This window comes from Cryptomeria japonica, chromosome 10, assembly GCF_030272615.1.
Source record: "Cryptomeria japonica chromosome 10, Sugi_1.0, whole genome shotgun sequence".
Classification (NCBI taxonomy): domain Eukaryota; kingdom Viridiplantae; phylum Streptophyta; class Pinopsida; order Cupressales; family Cupressaceae; genus Cryptomeria; species Cryptomeria japonica.
The window spans coordinates 664,242,963-664,262,966 of NC_081414.1; the positions used below are offsets into that span (position 1 = coordinate 664,242,963).

The 20,004-nt window shown below is 36.5% G+C and overlaps 1 protein-coding gene across 1 annotated transcript; it reads right to left on the minus strand.

The window, feature by feature from the left end:
- Positions 1–3,395: 3,395 nt before the first annotated feature.
- On the minus strand, positions 3,396–4,790 carry LOC131073338 (BTB/POZ domain-containing protein At3g50780). The gene has a single exon (XM_058009748.1). It carries the CDS (start codon positions 4,788–4,790, stop codon positions 3,396–3,398), a length of 1,395 nt encoding a protein of 464 aa, XP_057865731.1.
- Between the last annotated feature and the right edge of the window lie 15,214 nt (positions 4,791–20,004).

Consider the following 20,004-nt stretch of genomic DNA (forward strand, 5'->3'; position numbering starts at 1 on the left):
CAATGCTTCCAGTTATCATGGCTTATTAGAAGTTAATCAAATCAACAAATAAGATCATAACCACAAAAACATTCACCACATGATACAAATGTTTATATGTGGAAAACCCAAATAGGTAAAAACCACGGTGAGATGAGACTCAAAAGATAGTTATTTGAACTCTTCTGAAGTTTGCCCTATTAGGAACCAAGCCTGTTAAAGCTTTTACAATAAGTCCTACTAAGAACCGATCCTGTTAGGAATCACCCAGTTAAGGGATTTACAAAATGCCTTGATAAAAAGAAAACACCATGCTAGGAGTAACCTCGATAGAGGATTTGAGAATCCAAGCTAATGGATCACCTTGTTAGAGGATTTAAGAAGTAACCAAGCTTGTTAGAGCTTACCCGGTTATTCAATTATGTTGTAATTGTTAGAAGACAATAGGTTTTTCTTGATCTATCTGAATAGCACTACATTTGCTTGATCAGATCCTTTTAAGCTCCAATCTGCCTTTACACAAACTGCAGATCCATTCTTTGGTTAGGCAACCACACACTCAACTGATTTCAGCCAACACTTTGCCAACACTAAACAAAACAACTTCATCGACCTTAAATACAAATCAATTAGGTCGATAACATAACAAAAACATAATTCTCTCATAGAGATTACAAACAAATCGGTTCAAGTGTGACCATTAGATTTACATAGCAATCTATACACATTCTTCAAGAAAATTCCAACCGCTTCATCAGACTTGTAACTCATCACACGCTTTGCATTAGATGCAATCCACTTTGCTCATTCCCTAGACAATCAAACAAACGCGCCAAAACAATCTGAACTTATCTTCTTACAATGATCACACGTGTCTCCATCATTGTCGCTCAACAGATAATAAACCAACATAGCCATTTCAACAAATTTAATCGATTAGGGTTTAACAAAAACAACTGGTAGGGTTTACCAGTTACATAACATAGAAAGGGTTTAACCTTATATACCGGTTACCGGTTCAACTCACAAACTTACATACCGGTTTACAACATCTTCTTCAAAGTTCTTCCTACCGGTTACAAGACAATATCAATAACAACAATATCAGCAATATCATAAATACCATTACCGGTTCAATTGACATCAATGACAACATAACATATCATTAATGCAATCTTCATGCAAATGCCAACAGAAAGGGGACCAACTCAATATAATACAACCCTAGCTAGTTTAGACACAATGAGTCCTTAGTCTAAAGCAAACAATAGAGACTCTATTCAATTTGAAAGTAAAATTATACAATTACAAAGATTAGATCCATGCCTTATTAGATGAGTCCACGATTGTGAAAATGACCTAAACCCACAAATTCGACCAAAAAGGTTAAGCTACTAGCTTACATAAAATACAAGGCAAAGAACACATCTAAAATACAAATTTTTCCACTAGATCATCAAAATTAACACCATATTAAATTTATTTCTATATATCAATTATATGTATCTTTATCCTTTACATTTAATTTCTCAATATTTAAATTTTAATTAAAACTTACAATTACAGTTTATTAATCTTGATAAATTATTATTTGTGTATGCATCATAATAAATGAACTTAAATTAAACCTGAAGAAAAATTGTTTTCGATTACACATAATTTATAAAGTCTAATACCATTTCTTATCATCTAAATGTCTACAAATTTCAAACTTTGAGATCTTCAATTTAATAGAGCAGTACTATTAAAATTGTATGAAAATAAACCATTGAGATTACCATATTATCAAAGGAGAAGGATTAATCTGCTCAATTTCTTATGCAACAATCTATTTTCCTTGGTCTGAGGATGTTTTTTAATTAAATGACAATATCAGGTTCATTAATCTTAGATTATTAAGAACATATTACGTTATCTTGATATCTTTTTTATGTTGAAGAAGATTTGAACTAGACATTATTTAGGTGCCTACAATGTGAACTTTACCATTAAAAGAATGTACTTCTTAATTCAATCCAATAATACAAAATCACATATAAATTCACACCATACATAATCCTAAATTTAAGCTTGTCCCTTTTGTCTCCTTCTGCAGCTTAAACAAAACAAATCTCTCAAACATCACTGAAAAAATCAAGAGTTCTGCAACAATTCAACAACTGCGGAAGGTGCTAGTTTCATGTCAAAAGTAAACTATCAAAACTTCACTCTGTAAATTAAAAATTTACGGCTACTCAATCTTCACCTGGAACCGAATCTGTGACTGGAGGATCTGGATGAAGATCTCTAACATTATTCAAGAGCTCTAAAGAATATCTAGACCAGCCTTAGGTTGTCTGCAATTTCGTTCTTCGTCAACTTTAAATGCAAATAACAGGGGATTCGGTGGTTGGACTAGCATGATTAATATTACCATGTAAAATGGTTTCTACAGAACATTAAGTAATAATAGAAAGAAAGCATGGCATCAGGATTAACAAAAAAATTTGCCCCCAAAAATATACAATAGTTAAAAATCCAATGGATGAAACCATGTACATACTTCTTTCATTATAAGCTATGCTTACCCTAGTTGTGGTAGATTTTTGTCTGTAATTTTCTGATATACAAAACAAGAATGTCCAACAACAATCCTGTGAAGAACAATGAATTACCCACCCCTAATATGCTGAAAATGCTCTGCAGATTGTACAGTTATCCTTTAGAGCATAGAATTAGGATGCACAGAAATCTTGATAATGTAAAATGATCCTCTGTTAAGAGTGACTGTAAATAGTAAAGTAATGTAAACAGAAATTCCTAATTTCAAGTTCCACCAATGAGGCATGTATACGTGCTAACTTATAACAATTGCAAAAATGAACTTAAAACCTGAATGATATACACATTCCAAGACATTAGGATGCTGACAAGAAACAGTGGTAGCTTGTATTGCAATGAGTCAAATTTTGTGAAAAAGGATAGCTAAAGATAGGTATAAAACTGCCATTACAGATAAAATAAATGTATGTCTTTGATAGAAAGCATGAACTATAATAGAATACAATAAGAAATGGGATTCAAGAACACAGTCGATGCAATGAAATGGTTATAACAGTAGCACTCAAATACATTATATAGAAAAACGGGAAAAAGTACTGTGAGACAAAACCACTAAAGAAAGGAAAGTTTTTATCTTACATTATACATCATATACATCAAAACCTAGTGAATTGAGGCCAGTCATCATATCAATGTTGTTTGTGCCCCCAAACTGGCAGGGTAATGGGAAATTTCTTCAGTTTCACCCAATTCACAATTTGATAAGGTCTTACAAATGTAAGTTTTTCAGCAACTATTTCTATGGCACTCTCTCTATAAATCAAATACCAAATTGATTTTATCCATCTTGTATTCTGAAATACCAGTAAAATTTGTCATTCCATCTGAAGATGGCTTCCATTCTCAGCCATGACTGCGATCCGTATCACCTTAATCCACCAATGGAAGATTCCCCTCTCCCAAGTTTGAAATTTTTTAGCACTATCAGTAAAAGAGCTGAAAATCTGCTTCTGATCACTGGGAGGAAGGCTTGCTAATATATTAGTCACTCCTCCTTCAAATCTCTCGGAGAATTTCAAACCCGGAATGTGACTAGAGAAAGGAACAGAGAGGCTAACCGAGGAAGTACAATAAATAAGTTCACACGCCTTGTATACACAGGCAAGCCTACAGACAAGATGTGCTATGACTGGCACCCACTTTATCAGGAAAGAAACACGTTCCCGTTTGGGAATAATTATATCTCCATTTGCCAGAGCGTCCAGAAATCTATGAACTAAAATTTCTAGCACACGCCTCGAATATGACCTATCTGAATCAGAAAAGTTCTGATCATTATTTATGTTTATAAAAGAGGCGCCATACTGAAATGGCCTACTTACTGCAGCAGTATTAGGTGACCAACTTATTTTGGGTTTTGCTAATATGCCAGCAATGTCTTCATCTTTAACAAAAATTGTGAATGCAGCTTCAAATATACCATTTTTACAGAGCTTAATCAAGTCCAACAACCACAAGAGAGATTCACATGCATCATCCCTTATCTCGGTAGAAGGTCCACGCTTAATTTTCTTAATTCTGGTCCTAAATTCGTCTAGAAGAGCAACTCTGCATATTTTTTGAATAGACGGATGTATATCTTCCTCAAAGTATGCAACTATCTGTTTCTCCACTGTTTCTCTCATATGTTTCAGAGGCACGCCGTACGAAACAAAGGGCTTGTTAAGAACTTCAGAAAGCATTTGGGGTACTATCTTTTTTAATAGCTCTAGTTCTTCATCAAAAAAGGATTTAGATATTTTAAGCCTTTCAGCTAAATCAGTGGAAATATTTACCTGCAAAGATGATAGAAGAGCTCGGATTCTGAGCTTTTGTTCAGGAGTCCAACAAACTGCTTCCAAATAGTCCATGCACGCTCGAATTCCCTCTTCAAACAGAAATTCAGAAGCAACTGGTAAAATGCGTAGGGCATCATCTACATTTGAAAAAGAAAGGTGTTTTTCCCAGTGAGATGAATACATGAGGCGAATGCAATCAATGTAATTCTCAGCAGAGCCATCCGGAGGAAGTGTTATAATGATTTCAGCAGAAAAAGAACTCTCTGGAGACCAGCGTTCAGAAAGCCTGGCTTCAAAATAACTTGATTTCTTCAAAACTTGAGAGTGCAGGTAAATGGGATTACCACCGTATGGGTGGCCATCAAAGCAAATTATCTGCAGTTTCACATCACCATTGTTCTGATCCCCTAATTGGAAAAATGGGGAATCCATCGCTGATTTCTGATTTCAGGGATTGTATTTTGGGTTTCAGGGTATCGTTGAGTTGCACAGATGAGGAGGACATAAAAAGCCATGCTTTACTTAAAGGGTTTTCTTTATTAAAGGAGCTCAGATTCTGAAACCTGTAAGATGGTGATTCATTCCATGGAATTTGGAGTGCGTGTATACTGTCATGAGCCTCTTTACCAAAAAAAATCCAGTTCCGTTTGATTTACAGTACGGGATACTCCTGTTCTACAAATCCATTTTAGTGCTCTTTGTTAAGGGTACAGGATCCTTCGTTTCAAATATAAGGTTCATTCCTTGCCTAGTGTTACTAAACATGCTTAAGACTATTCCTTCAAATCCCAAGCATAGGGCGATACAAAAAGTAAATGTGAAATTATTCGTTTGAGAGACAATGTAAATTGTAAGAGGGAATAGTATTCTAAGAATAATTGAAGTTGTTGATTTAATACCCTTATATATTATATAATGTAGATTTAGATCTTAGATATCGAGTTTCTAGATTTTTTTTCAATTTTAATTTTTTTTAAATTTATTTCTTTCTTAATTGTTTATTTTTCTTTTTAATTTTTTATAGTTTTTCTTTTTAATTTTTTATAGTTTTTCTTTTAAAATATTATTTTTTCATGTTAAGAATATATATATATATATCTTCTATGATTTGAAATTATCTCACTCGTTTTGTATCTTTTTAGACATAGGCTTTAACACATACTACAAACTTCATTAAATGTTATAAATATTTATAGAAAAATTATTCCCACCTTTCTTCTTCAATCAAGTGCCTTCTTTTAAAGCTACAATCTCTTACCACTTGTCTTTTGCACATGTAATTTTATTCTCAAATCGATACATTGCTTGTAAACTTTAACATCTTCAACATATGTGATCCTTGTAACCATTTTTCATGTCCTTCATTGTGACTTACTTATCTCTTAAATGTTTTATAATTGTTGTGACCTATTATATCAAAAAAAAAAATTCCACACAAAATATATTATGATTTTATTTCCTCACAAAATGTTTGTATTTGATATTTGTCAAATATAATACAAAATCAATCTAGCACTTTTTCTTTAAAGTTACAATGACTTTATGTTTTTTCAAAGAAATGGTTTGTAATTCCCTTGATTTAGCCTTAAATTGTCACGGAGAATTAGACAATATTGTCATGGGATGATTAGACCATATTTGAATCCATAGGGCAAGTTGAATTCTATAGGATATCGAAGACAAGTATGTCCCTCTTTTGTTCAATTTAATGTTGGAATACTCAATAACATGGCATATCTATTGTGACTGATAAATTTGGGATAAATTTGTACACCTCTATATTTATTGTAATTTAGATAGATGACAAAATTACACTAAATATATTAATTAGCTAGTATGCTTTCTTTTAACAGTGGCAATATCATTGTGATGATGAAAAATGGAAATATAGTAAAACCTAATAAGCTACCACAAAAACTTTAGAATTCTACTAAAACCAAAATCACCAATGAAACTAATGGAAAAATACACAAATTATACCTTCAAACTACAGATTTCTCCTTCATGTCTCATTGTGTCCTATTGCTTGAGATCTTGATTTTGAATATTACAATTATGCTCTTAGAATGCACTTCTTTGTTACAAGATGACTCTAAGATGAATGGACTTTCGATGGATTTGAATGCAAAATAAATGATTCTATAATGCAAAACTAAGATGATAAAATGGTGTAAAGATAAAGATTGCGATGAAGCTAATGATAATGGTAGAATAAAGCTAATGATATGGAGGTTATGTTAAATGAGATGATGAGACTACAATGCAATAATGAAAAATGGAGTGCTATGGTAATGATCTTGCAAATGCTTATGATAACTATGTAAACTAAAGCCAAAGGCACGCTTTGATATTGCCATGATCTCCTAAGCTCTTCAAAACAACATGAAAGTATATTAGCTAGCTAGCTCTAAAATGAGGATGAGAAGCTTCCTTTTATAGGAAAATCATGGCTTAGATCCAAGGAGGCAAAAATCAACGATTGAGGAACCGATCTTGTCCAATGGAGGGTCAAGATTAAATTGGTTGAATGAGAGGAGAGATATCTAAGGAATATGATCCTCTTACATTTACAAAATGGAAAAATATGCAGGACAAGGAGCCACATGGCTAGATGCTCACAAAGACCATGAGAGAAAGGTGGAAGAAGGAATCTAAGTTGTTGGAAGCTTGGAGGGGATATAGGTTTCCTAAGACAAGTGTCTCATAAGTTTCCTTTGATCAGGATGATGTGGAGAAACCAACCTCTACAATGTAGGGAAGGTTGAGAGGAAATAGGAAATGGAATGCCACATAGGTCTCCAGTTGCATTTGACTAGGAGGTGTGTTGAGGATAAATGACTAAATAAATATTAATAATATTTAATTTTGATAGCAACGTGGGGACGAGGTGTAAGATGATGTGTAGGATGATGTGGAAGAATGATGTGGATTTTAGGAATATGACTTGGTCTTAGAGAAATAATTAAATAATTAAGATTATTTAATTAGAGGGAACTTTAGAAAAATGGAGCCATTTAATTAAATAAATTAAAATTTATTTAATTACATTAGGGTTTAGGAAAATCCAAAGTAAATACAAATTAACAATTATATGCATATTTGAATACACAAAGATAAAAAATAATACACAACACAAATAACCCAAAGATTTAGCATGGTTCACCCAAGGTGGGCTACATCCACAGAACACAGCCGTCCAACCTTTTCTTATTATCTAGTAAAACAATACAACACCATTACAATGCCTTTTTCATTCCAACCGCTTATAACATGCAATTTTTAGGGCAACCTACAAAGTATTTGTATGATTAGTTGCCACATACCAACAATCTCCCACTTGGCGACTGATCTTAGATGAAATTGTTTCACTTGCATCTCCCACTAGATAAAACACCTGGATTTGGTTGTTCCTTAATTCCATGATTTTTGGTCAAGAAGGCTAATGGAAACTAATGAGGAAATCAGCTTCTCCTGTGTGACGGCCTTCGTGAACATATCTGCAAGATTGTCACTTGTGTGAATATTTTCAAGCCATAACTGGTCATTCTCCAAAACGGACCATATGAAGTGGTGCCTAAGCTGAATATGTTTTGTCCTCGAATGAAGAGAAAAAATATTTGGAAGATGAATGACACTTTGGCTATCAGTGTACAATGGGCTACCCTCTTGCATCTTGCCCAATTCCTCAAGAAAATGTCATAACCAGATCATCTCATTGCTAGCTTCAATAGTAACCACATACTTAGCTTCAGTGGTTGAAAGTGCAACAACCTTTTGCAGTCTAGAAATCCAACTAACTACAATTCCCCTCTAGTAAAAACATATCATGTATTACTCCTCCTTGTATCAATATCATCTATCAGATCAGAGCCAACATAACCTCGTAGAGTAGAGTTTGATCCTCTAAAATATAATGCCTTGGTAGTAGTACCTCTCAAATACCTGAGGATCCATTTGACAACATTCCAATTTTACATTCCTGGATTTCTCATATACTTTCTCACAACTCTCACTGCATGTGTACAATATCTAGTCATGTGCATACCATTGCATACATTAGACTGCCAACAGCTGATGAATACAGAATATTAGACATTTTATTTACCTCTTCCTATGTCTTTGGACACATCTATTCCTTAGTCAATTTGAAATGACTAGCCAAAGGTGTACCAACTACTTTTTCATTCTGCATGTTAAATCTTTTCAACACCTTCTCTATATACTCACATTGGGACAAAGTTAATGTTCTATTTTTCATATCCTATGAAATGCTCATATCAAGGATTTGCTTAGTTGCACCCAAATCCTTCATAGAAAATGAGTTTGCTAATTTTTGTTTAAGTTCATTTATATGTTGCATATTAGACCCAGCAACAAGCATGTCATCCACATAAAGTAAACAGGATAATATAACTACCATTATCCAATCTTTTAAAAGAAAACACAATAATCAAAATGACGTCTGTGGTAACCTTTCTCAGCCATGAGACTATCAACTTTCAAATAACAATGTTGGGGTGCTTTCTTTAGGCCATATAGACTCTTCTTCAACCTGCACACTAACTCCTCCTTAGCTTTGACCTCATATCCTCGTGGTTATTGCATGTAGATTTCCTCCTCCAAATCCCCATGGAGAAAAAATGTTTTAACATCTGCTTGTTTAAGATGCTAGTCTTTTGTAGCCACAAGACTTAGAACAATTCTAATTGAAGTCAATTTTACAAGTGGAAAAAATATTTCATCAGAATCTATACCCTTTTTCTATGCAAAACTTTTTACCACAAGTCTGGCCTTATATATTTTATGTCCTCCATCCTCCTCCTTCAACCTATAAACCCATTTATTTGGCAAGGCTCTTTTTCCTATAGGTCATGTGACTGAGTCCCAAGTCTGATTCTGCATCAAAAATCCATTTCCTCTTTCATGCCTAGCTCTCACTATTGTTTGACATCCACCTAAATTGCTTCTTCATATTCTTCTGGTTCACCAAAATCAATTAATAAAATGGAATGCAAAAGAGAAAATCTTTTAGGAGGTCTACTTAACCTTGTAGAATGTCTAACACTTGCAAGAATTTGTGGGATATTTTGTTGTTGCTAAGCATCAGGTACCAATGGCATTTTATTTTTAGAAATCTCATCTAGCACCACATATTCCTTTTTGACATGATCATGTTTCTTTTTCTACATCTTTTCTTTATACATGACCTTCTCATTGAATATAACATCTCTACTTCTAATTATTTTTTGATTTTCAAAATCCCATATCAATAACCATAGTCATCCACTCCATATCCAATGAAGGTACATTTTTTAGATTTAGCATCAATCTTGGTTTTGTTTTCTTTATCAACATGGACAAAAGCTTCACAACCAAAGGTTTTCAGAAATGAATAATTTACCTTTTTACCAATCCATGCCTCCTCGAGAATGCCACCATCCAAAGGATTTGAAGGTCATTTGTTTATCAAATAAACAACAGTATGTACAACATCTATCCAAAATGTAGGGGCAGTCTAGCATGCAATCTCATGCTTCTTGCATGCTCCATGATGGTCTTATTCATTCTCTCAAACACACCATTTTCTTGTGGGGTTCCTACAACCGTCTTCTGCCTTCAGATTCCATTGTAAGACTAGCAATCTTCAAAATGCTTGGTTGCAATACTCGCCTCCATTATTGGATCTGAGACACTTCAACTTTTTTCCTGTCTCATTCTCAGCCAAATCTTTCTACTTAAAATTTTTAGTTTACATTTAATTTCTATTTTAGGAAATACATCCATGTTTTCCTAGTTGCATCATCTATATAAATAATATAATAACAAGAGCCGCCAAGAGATGATGCCTCAGTCAATCCCCAAACATCTGAATGCACAAGCTCTAATTTCTCACTCTTCTTCTCTTTCCCAACCTTAAGAAATATGTCTCTTTTCTATTTACCATAAACACAATTTTCACAACTTTAAATCAATCTGCTTTAGTCCTCGCAACAAATTTTTAGAGTGAAAGATTTTCATACCTAAATCTCACTCATGTGGTTAAGTCTATGGTGCCACATTTTTGTATCTATCCTTGCAACATCTATTGTAGTCATCCATGCAGTAGCTTTTTCTGTAACAACTAAGGTAGAATAAGTATTACTAGTACACAAATACAATTTGCCTACCTTTGCACCTTTAGTGACTTTCCAGACATTGTTTGTAAAGGTAACTATGTAGCCTTCACTACCTAGTTGTCTTGCAAAAATTAAATTTATTCTTAGATTAGGGACTTGTCTTAGCTCCTGCAACAACTAGTCATTTCCATTTTGCAACTTGATTTTTATCTTGCCTTTTCTAACAATCTAATAGGGCTCATAGTCACCACCTTGAACATAATCTAGAAAATAATTTTTATGGGGTGTGGCATGAAATGAAGCCCCTGAATCTATTACCCAAGAATCATTAACATTATCTAAACATAGAATTAAGGCATCTTGTAAAGTATTACTTGCAACATTGGTTTTCTTACTATCATCTTGATTTCTTTCTCCTTGTTTATTTTTTTGAGACCAACAATCTTTCTTTAAATGTCCTAGCTTTACATAGTACCAGCAATCCTTTCTTCCTTAGGATTGAGAGCATCCATTCTTTGACTTCCCTTGTGGCTTCTCACGATTTTGTGGGCTTTTTCCTCTTTCCTTTGGTCTTCCCCTGTTCTTTGCATTCAAAATAGTACACGATGATGTTGAAGTCTCACTTGTGCTTTTCCATCACATTTTCTCACTTAGGATAACACCAACAACATCATCAAATTTTTAAGTTCTTGTACCAGAGACAAAGTTACTTACAACCATAACCAAACTATTCCATCTTTCTAGGAAAGAACATTAAATTAAGAGAACCCTAACCTCTTCATCAAAGTTCACCTTTACAGAAGTCAATTGATTGGTAACTATATTAAATTCATTTAAGTGATCTGCTACAAATGCTCCTTCGTTCATTTTAATATTAAACATGTGCTTCATAAGAAATACCTTATTCAAAGTTGAGGGTTTCTCGTACAATTTAGCCAGTGTTCAGTCATTATTGCATTTGATATATTGAATACTACATACAGTGCAAGGCAAAACTGAATGGTCCCCAGTGCCTTTCTGTCTAGAATCTCCCAATCTTCATCTAACATTGTGGTAGGTTTCTTTGTATTTCCTTGCAATAGCCACCAAAAATCCTTTTGATACAAGTAATCCTCCATCTTCATTTTTCATAACAATTTTTTCTAGCCATTGAACTTCTCGACCTTGAATTTGGTTTCTTCCATTGCTCCCACTCAAATCTAAAAGTTCCTACCAATTTATAGAAAAGTGCAACTTTGATACCAATTGTTAGGGTTTAGGCAGATCCAAAGCAAAATACAAATTAACAATTATATGCAGATTTGAATACACAAAGATGAAGAATAATACACAACACAAATAACACACAGATTTAACATGGTTCACCCAAGGTGAGCTACATCCACAAAACACAGTCGTCCAACCTTTTCTTATTATCCAGTAAAATAATACAACACTATTACAATGCCTTTTTCATTCCAGCTGCTTGTAACATGCAATTTATAGGGCAAACTACAAAGTCATCTTTTTAGGGCTTTTTCCAATGTTGGTTTCTTTTCCCAAAAAAACACTAAAAATAAATTTCTTGAAGGCTACGCCACCGAACCCCTACTCAAGTCATGACCTAACTCCGAACCTTGGCAAGGATACATTATGAGTGTACAATATTTGCATGATCAGTCACCACTTACCCACAAATTACTAGTACAATTAGATAAATGTGAATCAAATAAATAAATTGGTATATTTATTCATCAATAGAGGATTAGGAATTAAATAAATAATAAATATTTATTTAATTTATCTCAAGCCATTTTTAGGTGTATACAATCACGACTTCATTTCTCCTTTATGGATAAAACTTATGTCTTTGTTCCTAGAAGTGGCGTATGAGACACTATCTCTTTTTTTCACATGGCTAACAAAATACTATATGTTTTAAAAAATTGTAGCCTATTCTATGACAAATATCTAACTCCCTTTTACTCTTATACAACTTCCTTCAATGCAGGTGATTATCATGACTCTATTTATCATGCATTGGTTGCTTCAAGTGCTATAATTTATGTTTTAGACATGCAACTTCGCAACGTTCCAACAATCTCTTCAAACAACTATAATCTCTTTCAAATCTTCTTGATTCAATATTGGTGCCCATAATCTTCTTTTAAGTTATGATATTGAACTTCCATTAGCTTTGATACCAAATGTTTTGATTACAGGGGAAAATTGGTTTTATAGGGACCAGAAACACCAAAGTCATCAAAAAAGAACCAAAAAAAGTGTTACACAACAACCACCCAGGACCCAATAGAAAAATAGATGCAAACCAACCCATAAAAACCGGGGCAAAGCAACCCCACAAAAGAATAGCCAAGAACAAGACAAAACTTTCAAAGAACAAAACTACAACATTTTGACCAATTTATCATTCTTTTGAATGACATCCTCATTGATATTATTAACTTTCTTAATGATGTTATCAAAAGGGGTCATACCCTTATCCCTGCTATGGAGCCTCATCATTGGACCAGGTAGGGGCTTCTCATTCACATCCACATCCTATGAGGGAGCCCTCAGTTTCTTGCGGGTACCAGCATTCACAACCTTATCTTTCTTGACCATCTTGGTGCTACCAGTGGGGGACTTGCCTTGAGAAATAGCATGAAGAACTTCGCCCTATTCATTGAGTCTACAAATACCATTGCTGGTATTGTCCATGGCGGATAAACTCACCTCCACCACAACACTCAAACTCTGCTAAAGTTTATAATATTCATTTTCAAGAGCCTTAATGCGCTCTTCGTGATCCTTCTTAAGGTATTTAATCCCATTAGCTAGGGTATACGTATTCGCAAGAATACTGTCCAGGTCCTCGTTGGGTGGACTGTCCTTCTCCTTAAGATTATGAATCTCCTGAAAAATCCAGGTGAACATGGAATTTTGGTTATCCCATAAATTCCTCAAGTTAATATTCATAATTGTATTCTCAGGGACCAAGGAACCCATCTCCTTAAGGGTGAACCCGCCACCACAAGTAGGTGTAAAAATATTGACACCCTAATCCTCCATGGGCTCGCCCAAATCAATCTGAGAGGCATCTATCCACTTAGAAGAATTCTTGTTCACATTCACAAATGGGGGCCCAAAGATTTTGGTTTTGCCCTTAGTGCTCAACATAGAAACCCTAGCCACCCTTTTACCCTTCACATCAAAACTACAGTCCACCGAATTAGGGACATATTCAAGGTCAACCTTCTCATCAGACAAAACAAATATTTTTGTGCCAGTAGGGTTAGGGATTTTGGATGGCGAGGGGCCCTATTTATTATAAATGTGAAAGACCTCATCCCCATCATAGTCCACCTCTTCATTAGAAGATGTGTCCCCATAATGAATACAAACATTCTTCTTGTACTCAATGTATGCGGGTATACGTCTACACTCAATACTAGTCTTAGCCCTTAGATTCTTCTCAAGATGCATAGTCTTGGCATATTCCATAATCAACAGGATTAAGCCCTCATGGAGAAAAGGGGAGGACACACTTTTCTCATGAGCCCTAATGATATTATTCAATGATGAGACCAAATAAAAGGGCAAGGAAATGCACTCTCTATGTCGAAAATGATTGAGAATGACGAAGTGATAGCTAAATAAGCTGCATAATTTACCGTCAAGGGTCGGGTAGCGCATGATAACCTCCAAGACCTCCCACCATGGCTTTGGAAGCAAGGTTTTCTCCCACCCACCATCATTATTCTTCCTCACCTTCTCCCTTCCTTTCGACAGGAAAAAAGTATCCATCACCACCGTCGCACATTTCTTATCCCTGTAGAATTTGGTGCCTGTTGACATTTTTGTGTCAACCTTAGTAGAAATCAGATTTGAAAATTTGGCATGACTAACACATCATGTTAGTCAGTGCGATTAATACGTTGTTTTACTTGTCACAGCCGTGGGCTAAGGTTTTGGTCATACAGGTTTATGGGTCGATTTCAAGTTTTCCTATGTGACTAACACCTCATGTTAGTCAACACATCGTGTTAGTCGTACTCAACATAGCTAGTCACCTCTTTCATTTTTCAGAAAGGTTCATAGCACAAGGGTTAATGATCTTCTTTGGAGCCAGTTTGGCCACGTCCTTCGTCGGGCTTCAATTTATAATTTTTTGTTGACCGCTCCAGCCAGTCAAATCACTTAAATTCAACCACAAAACCCTAGCCTAACAACAACAAAGATCCACCATAACATATGAAGATTACCCAAGACAATGCAAATAAAATGAAATCGCAAAGATTATACCATCACATGTCCAATAGGGTTTGGATCTCCATTCTTCCTATCTCCATTGATCTTGCTTGATATATTTGCTCTCAGATTTTATGTGTGCACAAGAGCTCAACAAAGAACGGAAATATGGTTGCAAGTAGTATCGCATATGAAAGTTTGAATGCTAGGATGCTTGATTAGGTTCTTAGGGTTGATAATGAAGGAAGTGTCTCCTTATATATAAGACACTATAAGAAATGGAGGGATAAGATTGAGAGGTGTAAAAGATAAATGGTCGGCTATGATTAGAGGATAGGTAGAGGAAATAAGAAAATAATGAAAGGGTAGGAAGTGTAGGAATTAAGAGATGAATGACATGTGTCATGGGTAGAAAAGGTTAATGAATTAATTAAATAAATAAAGATTCATTTAATTAATAGAGGTATAGGGATCAATTAAATAAATAAGATATTTATTTAATTTAGGAAAAGGGTAATTTAAATAAATAAAAGTATTTATTTAAATGAGAAATAACGCTAGAAGAGGATAAATGAATTAATTAAATAAATAAAGATTTATTTAATTAATAGAAGAATTAGGCTTAAATAATTAAATAAATAAAGATATTTATTTAATTAGACAGGACAATTTTAGGTGTCTACATTTTGCCCCTCTTTGAGACAATGTAGCTTGTCGCGTTGTTTCAAAGAAGATAATATGAACTGATACAAAGTTGCCCCAAGATGGGAATGATATGCCCCCTCAAGAGATTGGATGAAAATGTCTGAAAAGATCACAGACAATCTCTCGATAAGAAAGAAAGGGATAGAATGGACTGACCGGATAGAATAGAGTGACAGAGTCACAAGATAATGAAGACTGACACAGGAGACCCGAGTTAGGGCTAGGGCTAGGGCTAGGGCTAGGGTAGTCTATTAGATAGACCATGAGGGGAAAACATCCTCATTGTCATCCACACCTCCAAGAGATCAAAGTGAAGAGAGAGAATAGAGCAGCAGCAGTCAGCAATAATGGCAATGGTGCATAGATTCGATCGCGTTCGCCAATTTCAAAGGCCAGCAAATGCAGGAGAGTCGGTAAGTACCACAAAACCTCCTTGTACTTTGTCGCAATAAATGTTGTCATTAATGCATCTTAGGTAGTGCAATAAATGTGCTTTTAGGAATGTCAAACAAGGTCAAAAAATGCTTAGGTGTGTTTGTGTTGGTGCCAGGTGCGTCTGGGTTGGCTAGGTGCGTCTGTGTTTGTGCTAGGTGCGTCTATGAACGAAAAGGTGTTTGTGTCAAATGCAAGTGCATCTATGTTGTGCAAGTGTGTTTATGCTATATGGACGTGTTTGTGCAAAGCATAGGCACATCTGTGTATTTCAGGCGCGTCTGTGTAGAGTAGGCGCATATGTGCAATATGTAAGCGCGTTTATGTCATAAATGTGCGTTTATGTCTTCTAGGTCGAATCGACAGTTCTGTGATGAATATACGTTGTCGATTGGATAAGTTGCTGAGAGGATACACTCAAGCAGGTCCTCTAGGGAAGACTAGAATAGCAGATAGGGCTAGGATTGACAATTTTGTGATAGAACATACGTTGCCAATTAGGAAACTACTCAAGAGGATACACTCAAGCAGAGGCCCTAGGATAGGATAGATCGAGGCACTTTGTGATGAACAGGGAGTACCAAGACATAGTACTTTGTGATGAACAGGGAGTACCGATATGAATATCGCTTTGTGATGAACAAGGAGTGCAAATATGAGCAGCACTTTGTGATGAACAGGGGGTACCAATATGAATAGCATTTTGTGATGAACAAGGAGTGCAAATATGAGTAGCAATTTGTGATGAACAGGGAGTGCAAAAACGTAGTACTTTGTGATGAACAGGGAGTACCACTAGGATAAAAAGCAACACTTTGTGATGAACAGTGAGTGCCACTAGGATAGAGCACCATATGGTAAATATAAGCACTAGGATAAAAAGAAGCATTTTGTGATGAACGGTGAATACCACTTTGACTGACACAGTTGATTTTCTTGACTGCAGGAGTACCTACCTATGCCGGAGTCACGGGAGAGATTCCCATCGACTCAGAGTTTACAACCAAAGCCAACATTTGCGGATAGAGCTACGATCGAGGTTATGGGTCTGCACCACATTCTATATGTGCCTGAGTTTTGGGCGAACATGGGGTTGCTGACTGCACTGGCCAAGAGATGGCACTCAGAGACTTGCAGTTTTCATTTGCTGATGGGTGAGATAACAGTCACCTTGGAGGATGTTTATAGGATTTTGAGATTACCGATCAATGGGGAGTTGATACCCTATGATCGAGGCGGAGACATGGATGCACTGAGACGAGTGTTCCAGGGTCCCAGATTGGAGATGAGGGCTAGACACGTGGCATGGGATACCATGACATGGATTGGATTGGCATTACCAGCAGTACTAGAAAGAGTGATCAGTGGGTTCCTATGTCCAGACAGGGCTACATGAGGATTGGTTGTGGGTTGGGGTAGCACATTGGAGACACTGGTGACACAGCATACCAGATTTGCCTAGGGACCATGTCTGCTAGCACATTTATATTATGAGCTTCATCAGTTTGTAAACCATGGATTTGTAGGATTGGGCTGTAGAGTGACATTATTGCAAGTATGGGCATATGAGCATCTGCCTGTTACCCGATCGATTCATTTCAAAGGTAGGGGCCATGGACGCAGTTTTGTTTATTTATATGACATGATTACATCTCAGCCACGGATTGGCAGATTGCAGTACTGGCACTGATTCATCGATGAGATTGACACTGTGGTATGGAGGCCATACCAAGAGTGCAAGGAGTGGGAGCATGACGTAGTTGAGCTACCATATACTTTCAGGAGCAGGTATTTGATTGGGCGGACGCCCTATGTTTTGGAGAGGCAATTGGTGGATAGAGTGGGCAGGTAGTTCAGCAGGATACAGTGGATGCCACGGGGTTCCAGGATGTATACTCGGATAGTGAGGGATCAGGCACACTTCGGGCCATTATTATCATATGATCAGGTCGTGATGCAGTTGGCAGAGATGGTGCCCTTGCCTTGGGATATATGGGTGGAGATAGAGGATGCAGGGATGGATGCAGAGTATACTGCATATTGGGCTGAGAATCCATTTCCACGATTGACAGACCCAGGGGAGCAGATAGATGGGGATGGTGGGGGTGATGAGGATGATGATGGAGATGGTGGAGGTAGAGGCCGACGGAGGAGGCAAGGTGTGGTAGGTGAGAGGCAAAGGTGGATTTCCATTATAGATGCCAGCAGTATAGGGTCCTAGACATGTACAAGGATAGGTACAGGGATGGGGACAGGGGCAGCCATAGGTACATGGATAGGGGCATCCACAGAAGCAGCCACAGGTATAGGGGCAGAGGAGGAGGATGAACTATTGGCTTTGAGAGAGATCTACCAGGGATAGGCAGATGAGATCTAGGATCTCGAGCGGGAGAGGGATAGGATCAGGAGACAGCTGAGGGACACTGAGCGGGAGAGATATCAGGCCATCCAGCATTACACAAAGGCTGAGACAGCACTGAGGGCAGGGACGTAGGCAGAAGAGGACACAGGAGCTGGATACGCCTATGTTTTGCGGGTAGGGGAGGAGATAGGTTACTGGAGAGACCTATATTATGGAGTGGTGTCACCAGATCAGCGGGCTAGGAGCTTCTGCAAACCATCACGGATAGCGATGACCACTGGAGGGAGGGACAGGAGACAAGCATCTAGCGGTGGGGTCATGGGTCCTTCACCAGCACCAGATAAAGGGGATAGGAGAGATGATCCTGGGGTAGGTCCTTCCAGGGCTTAGACTCCGTTGAGGCTAGGTGGCTCCGAGGGAGGGAGTTCATCATAGCCTAGAGGGCTCCCTATGTATTAGTTTTGTACCATTTTGTATGATGATGTAGACACCTTCGGGTGATTGTTGCCATATGATTTTGACATCATTGTATCATGACACTTATGATTATATATATGACATTCATCCTTGTGGTAGCTATATGCATGTGTATCTATGTGATGTTGCTTCTATGTGATGCATGTTTCTTATGTGATGCTTCTATATGTGGTGCTTATGATATGGATGCAAATATGTATATGAGGAAATGCAATATTTTTGTTCTTTTATGTTTTATATGTTATGCAAATGCAAATGTGAATGTATGAAATGCAGATGAATACGATAAAGAAAATGTAAAATGTGCTAACATGTGGTGTGTGCAGGATGTGATGCAATTGTGATATCTATATGTATGTATGAAATGCTCAATATGTGATAATGTAGGTGCAGCTACATGAAATGCAAATGTTTTTGGTGTGTCATTATACTCAGTCATGTGATAGCAGGCTACACGAACTCAGGAAGGATGATGGAGGTCAATCAAGAAATGGGAATGGAAGGTAGAAGATATGAAAGTGAAAGAGCTTCTTGTGCTTTATCATCATTGAGCTTTATTATGGCAAATAGGTTATGACAATCCATATATATGTTCGACCCAGAAAGTCATTGTACCCGTTTGCATGGAGATCAAATAGTTACAAACAAGGAATGCCCCAGTTCACACTAGACTCATAGTGTCCTCATATCCTTGGACAAGTCATAGCATTACTAAGAGACAATCCATAGACAACAAAGAAAAATAGGTGACGATACCCCATCCTCGCCTTTCTAGTCAAAGACATCCTGGAGATAAAATCTCTAGTCAGAGACATCCTAGAAAAGCTAAAAGACATATCACCAAAAGATAAAATCAAAAGAAAACCAAGACTCGACAACAACATCCATTGTAGTCCTCAATTTTAGTGTCTCTTGTGACTTGTATAAGTCTATTTGATTGTGGTCACAATGTTTACTTTCACAAAAGGATAGATAGCACTGAACCATAATGTTCTATGAGTCTGTTGAAAGATTTGATTTGTTGAACCCCATTGTTGCTGTTGTGTCTCTTCTGAAACTGACTGAATCCATGAAACTGATACTTTATTATGGACTAGCGATGCAAATGTTGCTTTATTGTGGATTGTGTGTGGATAGACTGAAGAAGATTGGAAGAAACTATACTCCTCAGAACATGTGATGCTCTCGGTTCCATACCCATCATTAGACGTAGGATTTGCCTTAGCCATAGATAAGAGCTGATTTATTATGGATTAGAAGGGGTGAAAAATGAATGTTTATTATGAATGGCTAACCAATCTTAGATAGATCAATAACAAGCCAT

Excerpts from the sequence above, each read along its gene's own strand:
- LOC131073338 (XM_058009748.1), bottom strand. The coding sequence starts at position 4,790 with ATGGATTCCCCATTTTTCCAATTAGGGGATCAGAACAATGGTGATGTG.